Consider the following 20,000-nt stretch of genomic DNA (forward strand, 5'->3'; position numbering starts at 1 on the left):
CTTCTCTGCAGAGGAGAGGTTGTGTTATAACTCTAGAAGTCGACTTCTGTTTCTCTCTCAGAGCCCGGTAGGTCCACAGAGACTAATAGATTTTCTGTGTGCTTTAATATGTAAAGGCTTCTATGCTTGGTTAGGTTTTCCTTGAATTAACGGTCTCCTCTTTCTCCACCCTGACCCGATTTGCCCCCACTGTGCCACCCCCCACCGGCCTTACGAACGTCATACTACAATCGTAAACGTGAAAAAAACTAGCTAAATACTTGTGTTCATACAGTATGTGAGGCGTGGATCCATGTGCTATACAGAGATCCAGCAGCGTTTGATGCACAGTATTTCCACGACATGTGCCAAGACATGGCTTCCAGCTAGCCACCCGCAAGCCTAGCCCTTCTCCGGGCTCTGCCAGCCCAAACCTCGAACCTCGAACCTCAGCCTCCCTCACTTTGTATCCCCTCCACCACACCGTCCACACTCCTCAGAACAGCTCCAAAACAGAGACAAATATGTTGTAGACTTATTTGCTGGTGCGTTTCAGAAAACCACTCCCCTATTTTATTCAATTATTTATGCTTCTGCGGTCTGTATCCGAGCTGGTTTGAATTATACTCTATCATGCCCCTGCGTCTTTGAGCATGAAAAAGAGAGAGAGAAAAGAGAAGGAAGAGAGAAGGAGGAAGAAAAATCCCCCTTTCAACAGTCCAGTGGTGCGACTTCAAAGTTTCTCTGAAATAATTCATCACAACGTCATCTCCAACTCAACCTGAGGGTATGCTGTCTCCTCCCTGCTAATTCTTACAATCAATGTGAAAGAACAAAGCGGACTGGTGTCTTCCTCTCCTCTCCACTCCTCTCCTCCTCTCTCTGGCTTCAATCTAAACACTACCAGCTCTTCCAGTTCACCCCCTAACGAGGTTGGGTCTCTTACAGGACGTTTGCATCACGTTCTCCTTTCATGTTTCCAAAATTGGACCATTTGGAAAAAACAACCACAAAATGGGGGTTTAAATAATACGTGGAAACTAAAGACTGAAAAATCAAACATTCAAAAAAGCCCAGTCTTGATTATGATGAATAAGCGACCTTGTTTCGTTGTGTTCATCAGCCTCGACGTTTCAGGGTCTCTCTACATCAAAGACAAGACCCTGTCTGCTTTGAGCGCTTTATATTCTTCGGTGTTTGACAGACAGTTACGAGAGTTGTTTATTCTGGCAGCTTCTAAAATGTTCAAAATGAGGGATTCACTGATATATAATGGAACTGTTACCACCTCAGACTAAACATTAATACTGTATGCCGTTTCCTTGTTGAGCATTCCTCTATTTCTTTCCACTTATAAATTGAAAATGAACATTGCTTTATTTCATTCCCATATCCATTTCCACTGTAAGTGGAATACAGGGGAGGATGATGGAGGCAAATATTGAAAGACAGGCTCATTGTAATACATGGAATAGAACGAGGAATGGTATCATTCCTAATTCCATTCCATGTATTACAATGAGCCTGTCCTCTGATGTCTACCTCCACCAGCCTCCCCATGGTGGAATACAAGGGGAGCTAGGCCTCTGAATTTGTCAGATACTGTATACATTGGCCGTATCACCACTAACATCAAAAAGAAATACTCCCGCACACACACTTTACCTCCATGAGATTTAATGTCAGTATGAACATGAATATGATATGAAGTGGGCCAAAGAAAATACACACAGCAGTACGTTGTGAAGTGTAGTGGGGAGATATGCCTGCCCTGTCTGTCCCCTGTAGACCCACACAACAGGTGTGGCGACTGAACTCTCGCTCTCTAAAACAGCAAGAGGTGCTTTACAGTAGCTATTGTCTTACACACATGCATGGCTTCACAGGCTTAGCTCAGGATCAGTAACATTCAGCACAGCGCCACACCACACCAGCAGTTGCCTTTCACTACTCAGTATAGCTTTATGAAATATATCCTAGGTGTAACTGGATAGGCTGTGACACAATGGAAATGCTGAAAGCACCAGCGCCATTTTCTCGTAAACGGTTTACTTTTTTTTATTTTTTTTACTTTTTTTTTGTGATTACTGATGAATCAAAGACAGAACGTCTGATTACGAAAAAATGGAAACGCCTAAAGCGCAAGTACCGTTTCTCTTAGATGGTTTAAAAAAAAAAATTTGGGGGCGGGGATTATTCATAAATCAAAGATACTGTACATCTGATTTGAGCCGCACACATCAAAGTCAGTTACATCACATTCATTTGAACAGCTTTGTCCAAGAGGTTGAAGACATTCTCGTTCATTCCAGGAATTGAAGGTGATCGCTCTGTTAAAACGTACCATTATAGCAAAACATAAATCATAAATCGACTTTTATGACCGTGTATCAGCCAGGTGTGCCCATCCAATCTACAGTCAGTCTGTCTCTTCCTCATTTTTTTACCTAAAATAACAGGTTGATAATAACACGTTTCAGCTGAGCTGACAACAGGAAACATGCTCAAGCTCATGTCTCGATAAAGGTCACGGAACGAACCATCGACAATAAACTGCTAAAGCTCTTAAGCGGGAGTATTTATTTTATAATGAACATCCTCATCATTGCCTGCAGTCAGGCTTTGAGAACTGAAAAGTGTTATGATTAAGATTCCATGGAGTATTTAATGTAGTATTTACCAGACTAGAGTATCGTATCGGCCTGAGACAGTTAGTGAAGTGTGTGTTGTGAGTCTCGAGGAAGAGGAAGAGTGGATGTGAAGCAGGCGCAGGAGCGGAGGAGGAGGGTTAAGTGGTGGTCAGTGTTCTCTTAAGTGGAGCTGAGAGGCATGTCAACACCAGGTCAGAGTCTGTGACCCCTTCACTGGGGTTTCAGTAGAAGGATGTCAGCAGGCAGGACTCATTACAGTAGAAAACACCCAGACACACACACACACACAAACACATACGCACACACACACTCACCCACACACATACTTGCGGTATCCTTTACTGAGGAGCATAATGATGTGGCAAAAGTCTTAGCCTGGGGCTTAGCACGAAGGCCATGTTAGACAAGCAATCAATCAAACTTTATTTGTATTGTGCTTTTCATAAATAGAATGCAATGCGCAAAGATCACACAAAAATATACAAACAGTTAAAACAAGGCACATACAGTACGGTATGGAAAAGTATAACTTGAAGTCTTAACTATAACTAAGTATTATAGACATAAAAGAAATAAGAAGAAATAAGAAGAAATAAGAAACTACATGTCCATATCTGACTGAAAATATTTGACTGAGAAGTCCATTAATGAAGGAAATGTGCGACCCCAGGACACCAGACTACCAGGGTCGGAGAGGCTAAAGCGTGTGTGTGTGTGTGTGTGTGTGTGTGTGTGTGTGTGTGTGTGTGTGTGTGTGTGTGTGTATGTGTATGTGTGTGTGTGTGTGTGTGTGTGTGTGTGCGTGTGCGCATGTGCGCGTGTGTGTGTGCTGTAAAGAGTTGGTGCCATGAGAAAGTTGAGCAGCATACCCGCTCCTGGCTGGTTATGACAGAGAAGAGTCCAGCGCTCCGCTGAGCCCTGCTTATCCCTAAATGGTGATTTGTTCAAGCACATGTCCGTGGAAGGCACTCATTTCAGAACGTGGTAAGCCTTAATGCAGAATGATTGTCAATTAAAGTTGGTCAAAAAGTCAGTCTGTACCACTATATTTTGCCCTCTCAAGACCTCTTCATTGTGGAGGGAAAAACTGTCTCTGTGTGGTTACAATTTTATGTGAGCACTGAGATGACAACTCGGGGTTGGCATATTCTGTTGTCATGTCTTTGATTTACTCCAAAGGACAGATGTAAACACATCCGCATGTACAGTAGATTGGAGTATGAGGGTTAAAGAGCCAATAGGAAGCTTGTTTGTCTAACTTCACATGTTGTACATTAGGAGTGAACACTAGTAATTGAAGTTGACTGCAGCAGACAGTTCTACTTATGTCTGCTCTGTGTGTGTGTGTGTGTGTGTGTGTGTGTGTGTGTGTGTGTGTGTGTGTGTGTGTGTCTCTGTGTGTGTCTCTGTGTGTGTGTGTGTGTGTGTGTCTCTGTGTGTGTGTGTCTCTATGTGTGTCTCTGTGTGTGTCTGTGTGTGTGTCTGTGTTTGCGCGCCTCTGCCCTCCATGTGACTCAGGCTCCTGCAGTACTTGGCCCGGGTTGTTCCCCTCTAATCTAACTCAATGCAGAGACTGGGTGTCATTTGTCCCCTGTCCCTCCAGGGCAACCTCTGTTACTCTGACAGATTTCCCACAACTGCAAATTGGACAACTTGGCCCCCGGGAGGTTTCCATTGGTTTCTCCCCCCCCCCCCCCCCTCCCTCGTGTGAATTTTTATTTACTTATGTCAGTGACGGAATGCCGGAATATTTTGTCCGTTACTTCTGCTCGGCGATGTCTCAGCCGTCCCGGGTCGATCAGACGTGAGAAGTCATCGTTTCATGTTGCATCAAATCACCACCGCGCCCCTTTTAATCATTTAGGAACTTGGGCGTAGGGGCCGTCGGTCCCGGGAGAGAACTTCGCTCCACAGAATGGAGAAGTTCGCTGAGCTACTTCTGCGACAGAAGTCCAGTCTAGATGTGGCCAAGCACCCAGAGTTATTTTCTCTCTCTTTTTTTTTTGATTGGTGAATGCAGCACAAAAAAGAGCTGTGTTTGGGGGAGGAATAACGTTTCTGCTTGGCAGGTAGTCTCTCCTCTGTAACTCACCCCTGACGGTGCGTTCCGCTTGACTGCACAGATAACGCGGGGGGGCGGGGGGGGGGGGGGGGGGGGAGAGGTTGTCAGGGAGACTTATAGATTGCAGGTCAGCTGAACTTTCTGTCGTCCTTCTCTCTCCCGGGTGCGGCAGAGGGAGTTATTGATCCTGAACTTCATTCCCCCGAGACCATCACCTCGCTCAAGCATTTTATACAGCTCAAGTGAGCGAGAGGCAGTTGACTTAAGGTGTCTCTCCCACATCATTCACCCCAGGAGAACCTCCCCCCTCCCCAGAACCTCCCCCATGGCTGGAGAGAGCTCAATAATCAAGAGAGGTGTAACACATTACTACATTGCAAGTTTCACACTTGAACTTCGCACAGTATTAACGCTATAAGTACACTGGTGATAACATCGTTTTAACACGTTGTCAGATAGTCATTTCGTAAATGATTTAGCAATGTGTATTATTCCACAAGTGGAATCAGGAACAGTGTTATACTATTATATTGTGAGCCCACACTGATATTTCCTCATGAATAGAGACAGTAAATATACAGTATGGACATGTGTAATCTGTAGAGTAGCTACCTACTACTACTCTCCCTATCCAGCATAGAGTAATGGATATGAGAAGGGTGGGAGACTGGAGAGGGAATCGGGGGGGGGGGGGGTTAAACCTATTCAGCTCTAATTAGAAGATAGCCAACAAGTGCTTTACCGACAGTATAGTACATCCTGTTCACACGCACACACACACACACATGCACACACACACACACATGCACACACACACATACACTCAGTGGCATGAATCAGGATGTTCAGCGATCTGCTCTGCTACCACCATGATGGCTGTCTTGTGTGTGTGTGTGTGTGTGTGTGTGTGTGTTTGTGTTTGTGTGTGTGTGTGTGTGTGTGTGTGTGTGTGTGTGTGTGTGTGTGTGTGTGTGTGTGTGTGTATGTGTGTCTGTCTATATGACCACCGTGATAGTCCATGTTGTCTAGTCTTTCTCTTTGGGGAATGACCCCTGGAGTCCACGATGTCACCCTGGAATCGTTGGCGCCCGTCTTCTGACAACGCCCCTCTTTATGTTTCTGGAACCAACCTTAGCGTCCGGGGGCAGACGACACCCCATTAGGGGGTGTCTCCTTTATGGGAGGGTGTGACCCCCCTGAACACAGGACCCTGAAGAGAGCAGCTCCCACTGGGGCGTTTCTGATCGTAGACTCTCACTTGTTCAGCTTCAGTCTGTGGCTTCTTTGTGTCCACAGAGATGTGGTGTGCGTCATCGTGTTTGGAAGGGGAAGGCAGGCAGGCAGGCAGGCAGGAAGGAAGCAACATGCACTTAGCCATGAAAGAATGGTTCCTCTTTGATCCTTGATTACCTTTACATTGAAACATGGATTAATTCACTTATTACATTTAACTGTAACTGGGACGGATTTTCCGATCTTTATTGGATATTGCCTTTGATGGTTTCATGAAACAAACAGTCATATGGGATTAGACTTGTGTCTTTGATCGTTGAAGATGTCTGCTTGCTATGTTATGTATGTGTTGCTATGGCGCCAACATACAGCAAATATGCTGAACTTGGTTAACCTTATAGAGGCCTAGTTCCTAATATAGCCTACATACAGTCCAGGGGAGGCTGGTGGAGGTAGAAGTCGGAGGACAGGCTCATTGTAATACATGGAATGGAGCAAGGAATGGATTTGATCCGATTCCTCATTCCATTCCATGCATTCCAATGAGCCCGTCCTCCGATTTCCACCTCCACCAGCCTCCCCCTGATACAGTCATGTTAAACATAGGGTTGACCTTATGGATTCCCTCTTCCATAGATCTGGAGCCACATCAACAGATCCCGGCCCGGGGTGTGATGAAAAGAGAAACAATCTCAAAGGAGAGAGAGAGAGAGAGAGAGAGAGAGAGAGAGAGATAATGTTGTAGTTCCCAGCCTCCGCGCGCAGTGCTTCATCCCCGATTAACCAACGCCCCCCCTCCCTCCAAACAGCCCCCTCCTCAGATCCACCCCCTCCCCTCTCCCTACCTTCACCACCACCTTCTCTACTTAAAACACATGACCGCCCCTGCAGCCGCCCTCCCAGTGAAGGACCAGGGGGAAAAGCTGTGAAAATGAAGACGTTTCTTCTCATTTCACACTCGGCGCTTGATCGCTAGGCTCTTATTATGACCCATTTGCTTCCCTCCACTGGCTCCGATGAAAGCCGTCCAGAGAAGCCGTGACAGGACAAAAAGGGCCCCTTCATCAAACCCCCTCCCCCCATCCTTCACCCCTCCCCTCACCCCTCCCTCCTCCGGCCCCACCCGCCCCCTCACCCCCCCTTCCCGCCACCCTAGTCTTTATTACTCGTTAGTAGCACCCCACCCCACACACACACACACACACATCCTCTCTTTTCACTTTATTTCAGTTTGATGGGGCGACGCTTGGGGCTCAGAACAAGAGCACGTCACACTCTGTCCTTTCCATTTTAATCGCCCCCACAACTTCCCTCTGAAAAGAGTGTCGCTCTTAAAGGGGAGGTGGCCAGGTCAATGGTTGCTCATGACCCTGCATGAGTGTGTCCATTTGGAAAGTGTTGGAAAATGGGCCAACCGGCAGATATCCCCACCAAGAACACGTCTCCTCGCCATATAAAGACCCTCGACATTACGGTCTACGCTCTTCTTCAAGTGTCACGAATCCTCACTGGCACGTTCTCTGAATCATAAAGGATTTATTCATTTGGGTTAATAAATTTAATATTAGCACATGTAGCCACCGCCTGGTTGAATCACATTCAAGGTCTTTCGATCGTCATCAACAGACACAATGTATTAATAATAATAATTTTAATTGTTTTTGGGGTAGCGCCAGCATTACATGTACGTGTTTTAATCATACTCAGCTACTTGTAGATCTAACAACTGTTAATGAACTCGACGTATTTGGTAGAATAACGTGACTGACTGTCTTTAGAGATTAATAGGGGACACGGGAATAAGGAACAAAGGCTGCTCTAATTAGTCTCAGCCGAGCATTTGATAGAACGGGGGTCTTAAAACATGAGGGGGCTGACGTTCTGCTCCTCACCCATCAGAACGCTGTCCAAACCCTTGTTAAGCGGGCACTAATTTGGGAAATTATGTCAACTGTGAAGTGAAGAGTGAAGGGGTGGCGGGTTTGGGGGGGCAGGGGGTGTGGTAAGGTTGGGGTGGGGTTTGGGGGGGGCGTGGGCTGCGCAGGGTGCGGCTGGTTGGCTGGTTGGTGTGAAGAGGCTTTCGGGGGTTAAGAGAAGGGTGTTCCTTTGGCGGAGAGAGATTGAGGTCAAGGTCAGGATTCTCTAGGTGGTTCGGAATCCTGGGAGTTTAGAAGCCAAGGAGCTCAGTCTGATTCACTGCCAACTGGGCAGGAAAACCACAGAGGTTGCATCTGGCGGCAGTAACAGTGTGTGTGTGTGTGTGTGTGTGTGTGTGTGTGTGTGTGTGTGTGTGTGTGTGTGTGTGTGTGTGTGTGTGTGTGTGTGTGTGTTTGCGCGTGCGTGTGTGTGTGCGTGCGTGCATGCGTGTGTGCGTGCGTGTGTGTGTGTGTGCGTGCTGACGGAAACAGGAAAAGATTTCCCGCACATCGAAAACCCATCTATGCTCTCCGATGTAATATGATTACATTTTCAGTGTGACTTAGATTACAGTAAATTCATGTCATGCGTTTTGACAATACTCCATGTGTCCTGCTTCATTGACTAAGCGATGTATCAGTGTTCCAGTAATTTTGAGCTTTGCCTGCTAATGTCAATAACCAATTATACATCCTCTAATTATATGCTGAACTGTGAACATAAAAACAACATCGGACGCCTTTCCCTGTACAAAGAATAGGAGAGATAGAGATTGTCTTATCAAACAGCAGTGGTTTATGTAAATACTGTCAGCGTTTCCCTCGCCAGCGGACAGAGAGACACGCCAACACTACAAAGCCTGCCGCCCGCCAGCACAAAGACCAGGGTGCAACACCTGTTTCTTCTTTACTGTTTAAATAATGCGTCCTCTCTCTCTCTACCAGCCCCGGTGGGGGGCTGCACACAGGAGCCAGGTTCACGCAGGGAGCCAAGTAGGGTCTCTAGCCACCACTCACAGATCCCCAACTCCCTCGCTGTGGTCCTACCCCAGTGCCAGCGCTCTATGCCAGGCAGCAGATTATACCCTCCCCTGGTCTCCCCGTCCTCCATGCCCTGTAATCTGGACCCTAGTGGCGGGGACGACTGCTGCTGCTGCTGGGAACTGGCCTCTCATTATCCTCCGGGGCCGTATGGTTCTCAGTATCACCGTAGCCATGATGTATGTACAGAGTCCAGGACATGTACAGGGTCCAGGGGGGGTGTTTTGTGTGAAGTAGAAGATACAGGAGACTCAGTGTTGTTCACTGATGTCAAGCCCGGCCTCGTTCAGAGAATCTGGTGAGCATGTGGCCATCATGTGAGTTGAGTTGAGGGGGGCGGTACAGAACACATAAGGACGACATGTATGATCTGTGTTCTAGCCATGATATAGGGAGCAACTGTCACCCCTGGGGGAGGGTCTGTGTAAACTAGAGAGACGGGGGGGGGGGGGGGGGGTCTGTGTAAACTAGAGAGACGGAGGGGGTGTCTGTGTAAACTAGAGAGACAGGGAGGGTCTATGTGTCTAAACAGGCCCATGTAAAGACTATGTTTAGCCTGCGGAGAACATGTGTGGGAAAATTGATGTTTTTCTCAACATTTTTATGACCCTCTTTCTCTCTCTCTCGGTTTCTCTCTGTATCAAACAAATGTATTGTTGTTGATACCATTACCTTTTTCCATTCCATGCATTGCAATGATGCCCGTCCTCTGACTCCCTCCACCAGCCTCCCCTGGACTAAAATCGATGTTGTTTCTACATGTGTGTGACCTTTACTCTCTCTCTCTCTCTCTCTCTCTCTCTCTCTCTCTCTCTCTCTCTCTCTGACTCCTTCCTCCGGCAGTGGGAGGAGGTTAGCGGTTACGATGAGAACATGAACACCATCCGGACCTACCAGGTGTGCAACGTGTTCGACAACAACCAGAACAACTGGGTCCGCACCAAGTACATCCGCCGCCGCGGGGCCCAGCGCATCCACGTGGAGATGAAGTTCTCGGTCCGCGACTGCAGCTCCATCCCCAACGTCCCCGGCTCCTGCAAGGAGACGTTCAACCTCTACTACTACGAGTCGGACGCCGACACGGCCAACAAGGTGTCCCCGGCCTGGATGGAGAACCCCTGGATCAAGGTGGACACCATCGCGGCCGACGAGAGCTTCTCCCAGGTGGACCTGGGCGGGAGGGTGATGAAGATCAACACGGAGGTACGGAGCTTCGGCCCCGTGTCGCGCCACGGCTTCTACCTCGCCTTCCAGGACTACGGCGGCTGCATGTCCCTCATCGCCGTCCGGGTCTTCTACCGGAAGTGTCCCCGGGTGATCCAGAACGGTGCCGTGTTCCAGGAGACGCTGTCGGGGGCGGAGAGCACGTCCCTGGTGGCGGCGAGGGGCGTGTGCATCCCCAACGGCGAGGAGGTGGATGTGCCCATCAAGCTGTACTGCAACGGGGACGGGGAGTGGATGGTGCCCATCGGGAGGTGCATGTGCAAGGCCGGGCACGAGGCGGTGGAGAACGGGACCGTGTGTCGAGGTAAGGCAACACTCTCATCACCCTTTTTTCTCTCTCCTCTCTCCTCTCTCCTCTCATCCTCTCTCTCTCTCTCTCTCTCTCTCTCTCTCTCTGTTAGACAGGCTGGATTAGAACACACACACACCCTCTTCACTCTTTTCTCCCGTCCTCTCTTTTCTCCTTTCCTCAGTTCCCCTCTCCTGTCTTTTCTCCTCTCCTCTTTTCTTCTCTCCTCTCATCCTGTCTGTAAGCCAGACAGGATTGGAACACACACCCTGTCCACTCTTTGTTCTCTTATTTTTTTCTCCTCTCCTCTCTTCTCTCCTCTCCTCTTTTCTTCTCCCCTCTCATCCTCGCTGTTCGCCAGACTGGATCAGAACACCCACACTCTCCACTCTTTTTTTTTTTTCCTCTCGTCTTTTCTCCTCTCCTATTTTCTGCTCTCCTCTCATCCCCCTCTCTCTGAGGCAGGCTGGGTGGGAACAGTGCTCAAAGCTAAGCACACAGAACCAGTGACCTGTGCCTTTAGAACAGAGTAATCCAAACACTAGAGAACAATAATGTACACGGTTTATATAGCTGTCTGTCTGCATCCTCTTCTGTAAGCTGCTTTAGGGATGCATTTATCCCCAGCGAGATCGCTTTATTCCCAACGCACATAAAGAGTAAGCTGCTGATATATATATAAATATATATATCTGTATATATATATATATATACGGACATGTATTGAATATTTCAACAGGAAAATGGGATGCACACATATGAAAGATTGCGAATGCCGTAAATCAACGGTAGATAGTCCCATTGTGCTCTCACAGTCACATATTTTCATATGAGAAATCGCTCAGATCTCTCTACGGGTTTTCCAGTAATGATACAGTGTTGAGTAGGACTTCACATGACGCCTTTGACTGCGGTCTCGACGGGAGATATACGGCTTTTTTTTCTTTTTTGAAGTCGGCGTACATTTCTGAAGCGTCATAAAAGGGAGGGAGTGTCGGATCACAGGTGTTTGGACTCCAATCACACAGACCCGTCATATCTGGGAGACTTCTCTCCCCTCCGCGACGTTATTTATGGCTTTCAATACCCTACACCGTGTAGCGGGTGGAATCTTACACTTCCTTTCTATTCCGCGCAGACTAGAAACTGCATTTCTCAGAGCGAGAGAACGATATTAAAGGCATGACTTCACCTCAAGGGAAGCTGTAATGCTAATGCGTGTAGGATGTGTGAATATATTGCATTTAATCATTTTGTCATAGGTCGCCATTCTCATTCCGTATTCCAGCTTTGGAGACAGAAAAAGGCAACTCTCACAAGAGAGTTTGCTTTTCAGGCTCTCACAACAGAGCCTCAAGTGTTATGAGTCTCCCTATGCACCTAAATACAGTTTATGAACGCTGATAACGGAAAGAAGATCAAAGCCAACTTCTTCTGACAGGTGCAGTGCAGTGTTGAGTCAGCTACCACGCTTCCACACTCCCACGGCGAACGCCCACGCGCCTTTGATCTACAAGGACACGAGAGAGAGAGAGAGAGAGAGGGAGAGGGGGATTTGTTCCAAACATCCCTACCTCCTACCTTTATTAACATCGAGTGGAATCCCTGGCGGGCAGATCGATTTGCCATTTCACAACACCCGTGTGTCCACCCTCCCCTGTGTGTGCGCCCGTCCTCTCCCCCCGGCAGGTGGTTTGGGCTGGACGTGCTCCGAGAGCCTGATCACAGAGAGAGGCAACATTCGCCTGCGGACTAGGGCCCACGCTGTCACTGCCAGTACAATACACCGCCCACCTGTGTTCCAGCCTGGCGTGTGTGTGTCGGTGTGTGTGTGTGTGTGTGTGTGTGTGTCGGTGTAGGTGTGTGTGTGTGTGTGTGTGTGTGTGTGTGTGTCGGTGTAGGTGTGTGTATGTGTGTGTGTGTGTGTGTGTGTGGGTGTGTGTCGGTGTAGGTGTGTGTGTGTGTGTCGGTGTGTGTGTGTGTGTGTGTGTGTGTGTGCGCGCGTCACGTGCGCGCGCGCGTGTGTGTACCGTTGCCTCTCTCATAGACACGGGCTGTAATTACCCGACAGCCCCCAGTGGTTCTGCAGAGAGGAAACGAGAAGAAACGAGAGGGAGAGAGGAGAGAGAGAGAGAGAGAGAGAGAGAGGAGAGAGGAGAGAGGGAGAGAGGAGAGAGAGAGAGAGAGGAGAGAGGGAGAGAGGAGAGAGAGAGAGAGAGGGAGAGAGGAGAGAGAGAGAGAGGAGAGAGGGAGAGAGGAGAGAGAGAGAGAGGAGAGAGAGAGAGAGGAGAGAGAGAGAGAGGAGAGAGAGGGAGAGAGGAGAGAGGAGATACAGCTATGGGCGCTCTCTCCCTCCCTCACAAACAGCAGGCCCTGTTCAATGACTGCTAATGAGGCCAGGCCCAGGCCCTCCTTAAGGAATACATGCTAAATAAGAGGAGAGCACAGAGGATAGCTGTTCTCATTCTACACACCCCACATAATTACACAAATCTGCTTGTTTTCTGACCTACATGTAATGTATTGCCCGGTGGTGGGTGTGTGGGTCCCCGGGGGGGGCATCCTCAGTCACGCTGCTTTTGTTTGAAGAAAAAAAAATGGGATTATTGTTATAATCCGAATTGTTCTCCGTTCAATGGCAGGTATATCAATCACAAAGTGCTGTGAAGGGGGAGGGGGGTGGGGGTGGGGGTGGGGGGTGAGGGGGTTTCACCTTCACACATGTGGGGTGTAGCATGACACATTCCAGTATTGGCCACCCTCCTGTTTATTTCTCCAACAGGGGAGGAATCAGGCTTAATCACAGGGGCTAGCTGTCCAAGGTCCCCCCCCCCCCCCCCCCCCCTCTAAAATAAAGCTTCATTTACTACCCTCTTTCATCTCCATCAGTCCCTCTGGTGTACAGAGGGAGCTGCATGCGTCAGCAAAGCCTGGCCTCTCCCACACACACACACACACACACACACATACGAGGCACACACACACATACACACACACACAGAGGCACACACACACACACAGAGGCACACATACACACACACACACACACAGAGGCACACACACACACACACACACACACTCACATCGCTTCACACACATCGGTATTTTGGTCGGTGTCACACTGTCTTCCGTGGGCTATATTAAAGCTTTATGACCAGGATGCATTATCAGAGAGTGGCACGGCGGCGTGCAGCAGAACGCCTGCAGGGACGTGACTTTACAGCCCCATTCAATAGTTATGAGACAACAAGGCAAACAAGGCGAAATGAAAAACAAAAAGGGAAAATAAAATCATTAAAGTTGAAAAAGGTTATTACTTATGGCGGACCCGTCGCTGTTTATTGCCCGTCTCTCTGTTGGCCTTGTTGCTTATGTATCTTTCCTGACATTGAAACTTGATATGGCAGCGTGAGTCTGTGGCCAGTGCCTTTAAACTGCCTGCGGTTAGGTAATGAATTGATTTCTAAAAGATGCGCCTTTCCCTGCTGATGTCTGGGTAATGAATTGATTTGTGAAAGATGCCCTCTCTGGGAGTCTCCAATATCTCCTTTCAGGGCCGGATTATGGAGCCGCAGACAGAGCATATGAAACAGCCCCCTGATGAAAGGAAGGAGCCACGTCTTGCTGCAATATTAATAATGCAACCATCGCTTTGTTCCAGCACCCCTTCTTGCAACACAACGTGTAATTACACATGTAACAATTAAATCCTTGGCAGGGGCTCTCCACAAATAATTACACTCCGACATGAAATCTGTCAAAATATTGACAATAGACAGTAGGTTATTTAAACTGAAATTGCAGGGCTTTTTTTCCTCTGTGATCGTTTTACTAGCCAGATCAGGTTTCCTCTCCTAGAAGTGCTGGGAGCCAGTGAACCGCACCGGGGTCTCTAAGCAGAGACGGGCCCTGAAAAGAGAGATCTCGTTTCCCTTAGAGCCCGAGGAGATGGTACACCACAGAGACACATGGGGTCCTGTTCGTCCTTGCCCTTCATTCGAAATGAAAAGCACTCTCTCTCTCTTTCTCTCCAGGAGGGGTACAATGAACACCATGTTCACGGGGTGGAAATGCAAACTCCCCCCTTTAACAATGCCCATGTGTGTGTTTCTATTGTAATCTGATCATCTAACCCCTTTGCTTTTGTGGGTTTAAGGGGTCCTGACTGTGGGAGTGTGTCTCATATTATGGAGCAATGAAGGTTCAGACACAGACTAAAAGTCCCATTTACAGTTACAGTTACTGTACCATAGCCTCCCTTAACGGCAGCAAGTAAACCGGTCCGCATACAGTTGTTCTTTTATGGGAGCCGTTGGAAAAAAGGGGAACGCTGTAAAATAACCAGCGTAGTTTACATAGACATGTCCCACTGCACAGATACAGAAGCAGTCCGTCAACACAGAGCCTTAGCTGCTCTGCTTGACTTGACATCCCCTGATGGTAGAACAGGGAGGCTTACATACGCTCTCCCACTGGCATACAGAGAAAGGCACCGTGTGAAACATGAGACAGACTGACAGCTCACAGAGAGGGCCGTAGTGGACCTGATGGACACGCTACATACAACATACCTTAGAGAGGCCATAGTGGACCTGATGGACACGCTACATACAACATACCTTAGAGAGGCCATAGTGGACCTGATGGACACGCTACAGAGACCATAGGGAACGTAATGGACACGCTACATGCAACACGCTACAGACATCATACCTGAGGTTTGAAGCTTTAAAGCTTCAATTGAGTAGCATAAGCATTAGCGTGAAGCACCATTTCTACTTGTAAAACATCCAGCAATCGTTCAGCATGGTTCTTACTGTACAAAATGTCTCTCTCTCTCTCTCTCTCTCTCTCTCTCTCTCTCTCTCTCTCTATCCCTCTCCCTCCACCTCTCTCCTTCTCTACCCCTCCATTGCTATGCGCGAGAGGTACAGGCAGCCATCTCAAGCAGGACTGTATAGGCTCCTGTGAATAAGAGTGATATCAATAATGGAGAGAACAGCACTCTCCCCTATAGATGCAGCTAGTACAGATACCAGGTCACGTGATGATCAGCATTCCAGGTCAGGGATGTGGAGAATCAGGAAGCACGCGTCCTCTCTTCAGATGTTATCTTTCTATCAGAGGAAGGCTGGTGGAGGTAGACATCGGAGGACGGGCACTTTGTAAATGCATGGAATGGAATGAGGAATGGTGTTTGATACCATTCCTTATTCCGTTCCATGCATTAAAAACTGTGCCCGGCTTCCGATGTCTACCTCCACCGGCCTCCCTCTGCTGTCTTATCCTCCCCTTCGGATGTAGTGAAGACCCTGTCAGGAGAGCGGTGAGCGGCCAGGGAAACCCCTAGCTACCGCACGTCCAAGGGCAGTGATTAACTAGGAGAGCTCCAGTAATCCTCCAGTCAAATGTGATTCTAGATAAAGGGAGTTAGAAGAGGATTGAGTGAATGGGGAGGTGGATGCTCCTGGTCCGGGATGGCCGTGATTGCATGGAAAAGAGGGGGGGATGGGAAAAGAGGAGACGGGAGGAAAGGAGCCGCGAGCCAAGGAATTGACTCCCCCGCCAACCCCGGCTGGCAGAATCACAATTATTCCCAGCTTTTTTCTCTCATCCGGAGAGGGTTTAAGGGTAGAAATCAGCGCTTCGCAGACAACATCGCCGCCGTCTTCCTTTTATTTCCCAGGGTGCCCCTGCCTTTAATGACAGCTCTAATTGACTAACACACACGCGAGGGGGGTACAGCCGCGCTGCCGATGAGGGATGGGAGGGAGGGAGGACTCCCCCGCCCCCCCCCCCCCCCCCGGTGCTCCGCGACCACAACCAGGCGCACAGCAAAACAAACACTCCCCCCTCAAGGTTTCTGCAGCACTGCGTGAGCACACAAAGAACCTTGAAGAGGGGATTGCGATTTAACTGCAACAAGAGAGGAAAAACCTCCCTTCGAACCAACACAGACGGGAGGAGACACAAACAATTTCACATTTATTAGGTATTAAACTACGCTTGGCACAGCAGTAGTAGGATTGATCTTACCGTTGCTGACCAAGGCCTTTGAGTATGCACACAGGGAATGTGTAATGACAAGCACAGCTGTTCATTGTCCTGACCTGTGCTTGTGAAATAACGTATTCTAAGCAACATCAGTTCATTTTCATTGTTGGTTATTGATTGTCATTCATTTTAGAACCAATGGAAGGTCTCCTGGTGTGGGGGGTTGGTTTAAACTGGTGTGGTCTGTGTAGTGTAGCAGCGGGAGGGGAACATGGGAGCGCTGGGACATGTCCGTGTAACCACAGAGACTCCAGGGAGTAGTCAGAGCCCTTTATTCCTTGTTTCTCGCTGTGATGGGATTTCAGCCTGGAGGCCAGGTGCTCTCTGTCTCTGTCTGTCTGTGTCTCTTTAAGCTGAGCATACTGTACATCCAAATAGCACAGAGCAGTATAACCATGACCCCTCTCCATACACACACATGGGAATGCGTGCACACACGCACACACACACACACACACACACACACACACACACACACACACACACACACACACACACACGCAGTCAGCCCCCTCCTTCGCACCCTTCACTAGCTCCCGGTAGCAGCTTGCATCAGATTCAAGATCCTGGTGCTCGCCTACCGGGCAGCAAAGGGAACAGCCCCTCCCTACTTGCAAGCAATGGTCAGCCCCCAAACCCCTGCCCGATGACTCTGCTCTTCCACCTCAGCTGGTCGCCTGGCACCGTCGCCTCTACGTGGATGCAGCAGTCGCGCTACTCCGTCACAGCTTTTCACTGTCCTGGCGCCTTGCTGGTGGAACAAGCTTTCCACTGCTGTCAGGACTGCAGAGTCGGTACGATCTTCCACCGTAGATTGAAGACCCATCTGTTCAGGCTACATCTTGACTGTCCATCCTAGAGGCCTCTTCATCTCCACTACCCCCTGTACAGTTTCTCTACTGTAAATAAAATTAAAAAAAAAAAAAGTAATTCTTCCTTTCTTCTAGCATTTTGACTGCCTATGGCCCCTGGCCCTGGCATAAATTACCTTTTCTTATGATGACTGATGGATAGATGATTCACTTACTTAGACAAATGTACTTACAAATGTTGTAAGTCGCTTTGGATGAAGGCGTCTGCTAAATGTCTAAAATGTAAATGTAACACAGGCAGGCATACGCACACACACACACACACACACACACACACACACGCACGCAAACAAAGACAGTCACGCACACACACAGCGTATCATCTCTTCTCTCGCAGCACATCCATCTCATGTGAATGAGATAAGGCGTGAGGTGAGACGTCTGTGAATCGCCTGGAGCTCAAAGATCAGGATCCTGTTAGGCGTGTAAACCTGTTCCATATGGCCGTGCCGCGTGTCGGGTCCTACCCCCATATGGCTCTCTCTGCCCGCGCCCGGTTTCAGTCCCCCTCATCCGTCTCCCTCTCCTCTCCTCCTTATCCCACGCCATCTCTGGAATCCTGTGGCACGGCCTCCCTGTCTCCGACAATTGGGACTCCCTCTCTTCTTCGCTGCCCACCCCTGCTTTCATGTGGACCCAGGGGGCTGTGCGGCAGGGGCTTCCCAGAAGCCCTGGCTCTCCTTCTGAAACACCTCTCTACATGTCTGATTATAGACTCACCGGACCCCCCCCTAGACGCCCTATCTTCCCTCCCCCGGGGTCCCCCCTGGATCTGGACAGTGTTCTGGTGGTCTCGCGTGCAAGCGGTGCCGGGGTCAGGACCCTCCCTGGACCCCTGGGTCAGACATCAGTGGGTTACCAGGCAGGGCCAAAGCTGGAGCCTGGGTCAGACATCAGTGGGTTACCAGGCAGGGCCAAAGCTGGAGCGGGGCAGATGAGAGGAGAGCCAAGCTGGCAGAATGAGTTCTGTGGCCTCTTCTTCTCATCAGGGACAGGAGCCAGAGAACCAGAGAACCAGAGGACCAGAGGACCAGAGGCCCTTTGACAAACAACATCTCTCAGATGTCCCGGCTCATGTCCTGTTAGAGGCTTCACTGCATTCCAGCACCGATGGGCCAGGCCAGACGCTGGGATGGAACAGTGACGGATGGGCCAGGCAGACGCCGGGATGGAAGAGAAGAGGATAAATGGAGCTTCTGTTCGGAGAAGGGATGCCTTTTAGATTACCACTGACCATGTTTTCATTGGGGTTATCAATAACAATAGTTTATTCAAAACATGGTACCAGACTACGGTATATTCATGTGTAACCCAGTAAGACAGGAACCAGGGTTGAATGGTGTGTAACTGTACATTAGCTCTGTTCTAAATACAAGTGTGTGTGTGTGTGTGTGTGTGTGTGTGTGTGCGTGCGTGCGTGCGTGCATGCGTGCGTGTGTGTGTTGTGTGTGTATAGAGCTGCTCTCCATTTCTGACATACTGTACTTAGCGTAGGGCCGGTGTGGGTGTGTGTATGTGTACTGTATGTGTATGTATATGCGGGTATGTGTGTGTGTGTGTGGGTGTGTGGGTGTGTGTGAGTACAGTCTTGTCAAGAGTAGAATAGGGATATCTCCCATGCTTTGAGGAGACACTTTAAAAAACAAACTGTAATGGATTCTAAAATTAGCAACAGACAGCGACAGCGACCGCCCAACAAAGATCTCTCTCACTCTCACTCTCACTCTCTCTCTCTCTCTCCCCCTCTCTCTCTCTCTCTCTCTCTTTTAAAAGTCCACAGGAGTTGTTATATATTAAACAGAGGAGTGACTGAGAGAGAGAGAGAGGGAGGGAGGGAGAGAGAGAGAGAGAGAGATGGAGAGAGAGAGGGAGAGAGATGGAGAGAGAGAGAGAGAGGGGGGAGGGGAATCTATCAGGACCTGTGGCTGGGTCATCACAGATAGCATGCTCCACTAGCCTGTGACACACTGCACTAATAACCAGGGCAGGCCAGCACTCTCCTCCTGGAGAGCAGCCGGAAGAGGAAGCCATCTCAGGGAGACTGAGAGCAGTCTGCCCACTACAGCACAGTACAGCACTACGCTCCTCTCCCCAGTAGGAGAATTAAGTGCATTGTTGATACTTTGAAGCCAGAGGGATGTATATTCTGTTTTCTGTATATAGCCAAACAAACAAACACTAGTCCTATATGGCAACGCCGTAGGTAGGAATCAGAAGCCCCGGCTACACTCAAAAGGGAAGACGCAGAGAGAATGTTCCATTAACATTTAATTACACTGCCTTGGCAACCCACGGAAACAACAACAACAAACAGAGGGAGAGACAGAGAGATGGAGAGAGAGATAGAGAGAGAAGGAGAGAGCCGAGAGAAGCAGAGGTAATTTGACGTGACCCTGAGCAGCCTGTGTTGAGGTAGGTTATCCTTGGATCCAAGGGCATCATCCCCCCCCCCCCCCCCCCCCTCAACCCAACCCAACCCCTCTGGATCACCCTGAGGTGATTATTATTACGGTCTGGCCCTAGGCACGTCTCCTATCTCCCAACACAACAGTGCCTCCACAGTGTTGGAAGAAAGCCTCCAAAATCAAGCAGTTTATATAATGGTTTATTTTTCTTGGGATTAAATTCAGGAAAATGTTTAGAAACTCATCTAGTAATGTAAACCTCCGAAGTTGGACT

General features: G+C 48.9%; 1 protein-coding gene across 1 annotated transcript in view; it reads left to right on the forward strand.

The window, feature by feature from the left end:
* Positions 1–18,366, forward strand: part of LOC310803036 (ephrin type-B receptor 2-like) — a gene marked incomplete at its 3' end in the record, with an annotated part of 69,327 nt that extends 50,961 nt beyond the window's left edge. Inside the window, exons 3-5 of the mRNA XM_083667673.1 lie at positions 9,726–10,410; positions 12,085–12,171; positions 17,825–18,366. Coding sequence (XP_083523799.1) covers positions 9,726–10,410; positions 12,085–12,171; positions 17,825–18,366 — 1,314 coding nt within the window. The remainder of the gene's footprint in view (positions 1–9,725; positions 10,411–12,084; positions 12,172–17,824) is intronic.
* Between the last annotated feature and the right edge of the window lie 1,634 nt (positions 18,367–20,000).

The sequence above is a fragment of the Argentina silus genome (genome assembly GCF_951799395.1).
Source record: "Argentina silus genome assembly, chromosome: 4".
Lineage (NCBI taxonomy): Eukaryota > Metazoa > Chordata > Actinopteri > Argentiniformes > Argentinidae > Argentina > Argentina silus.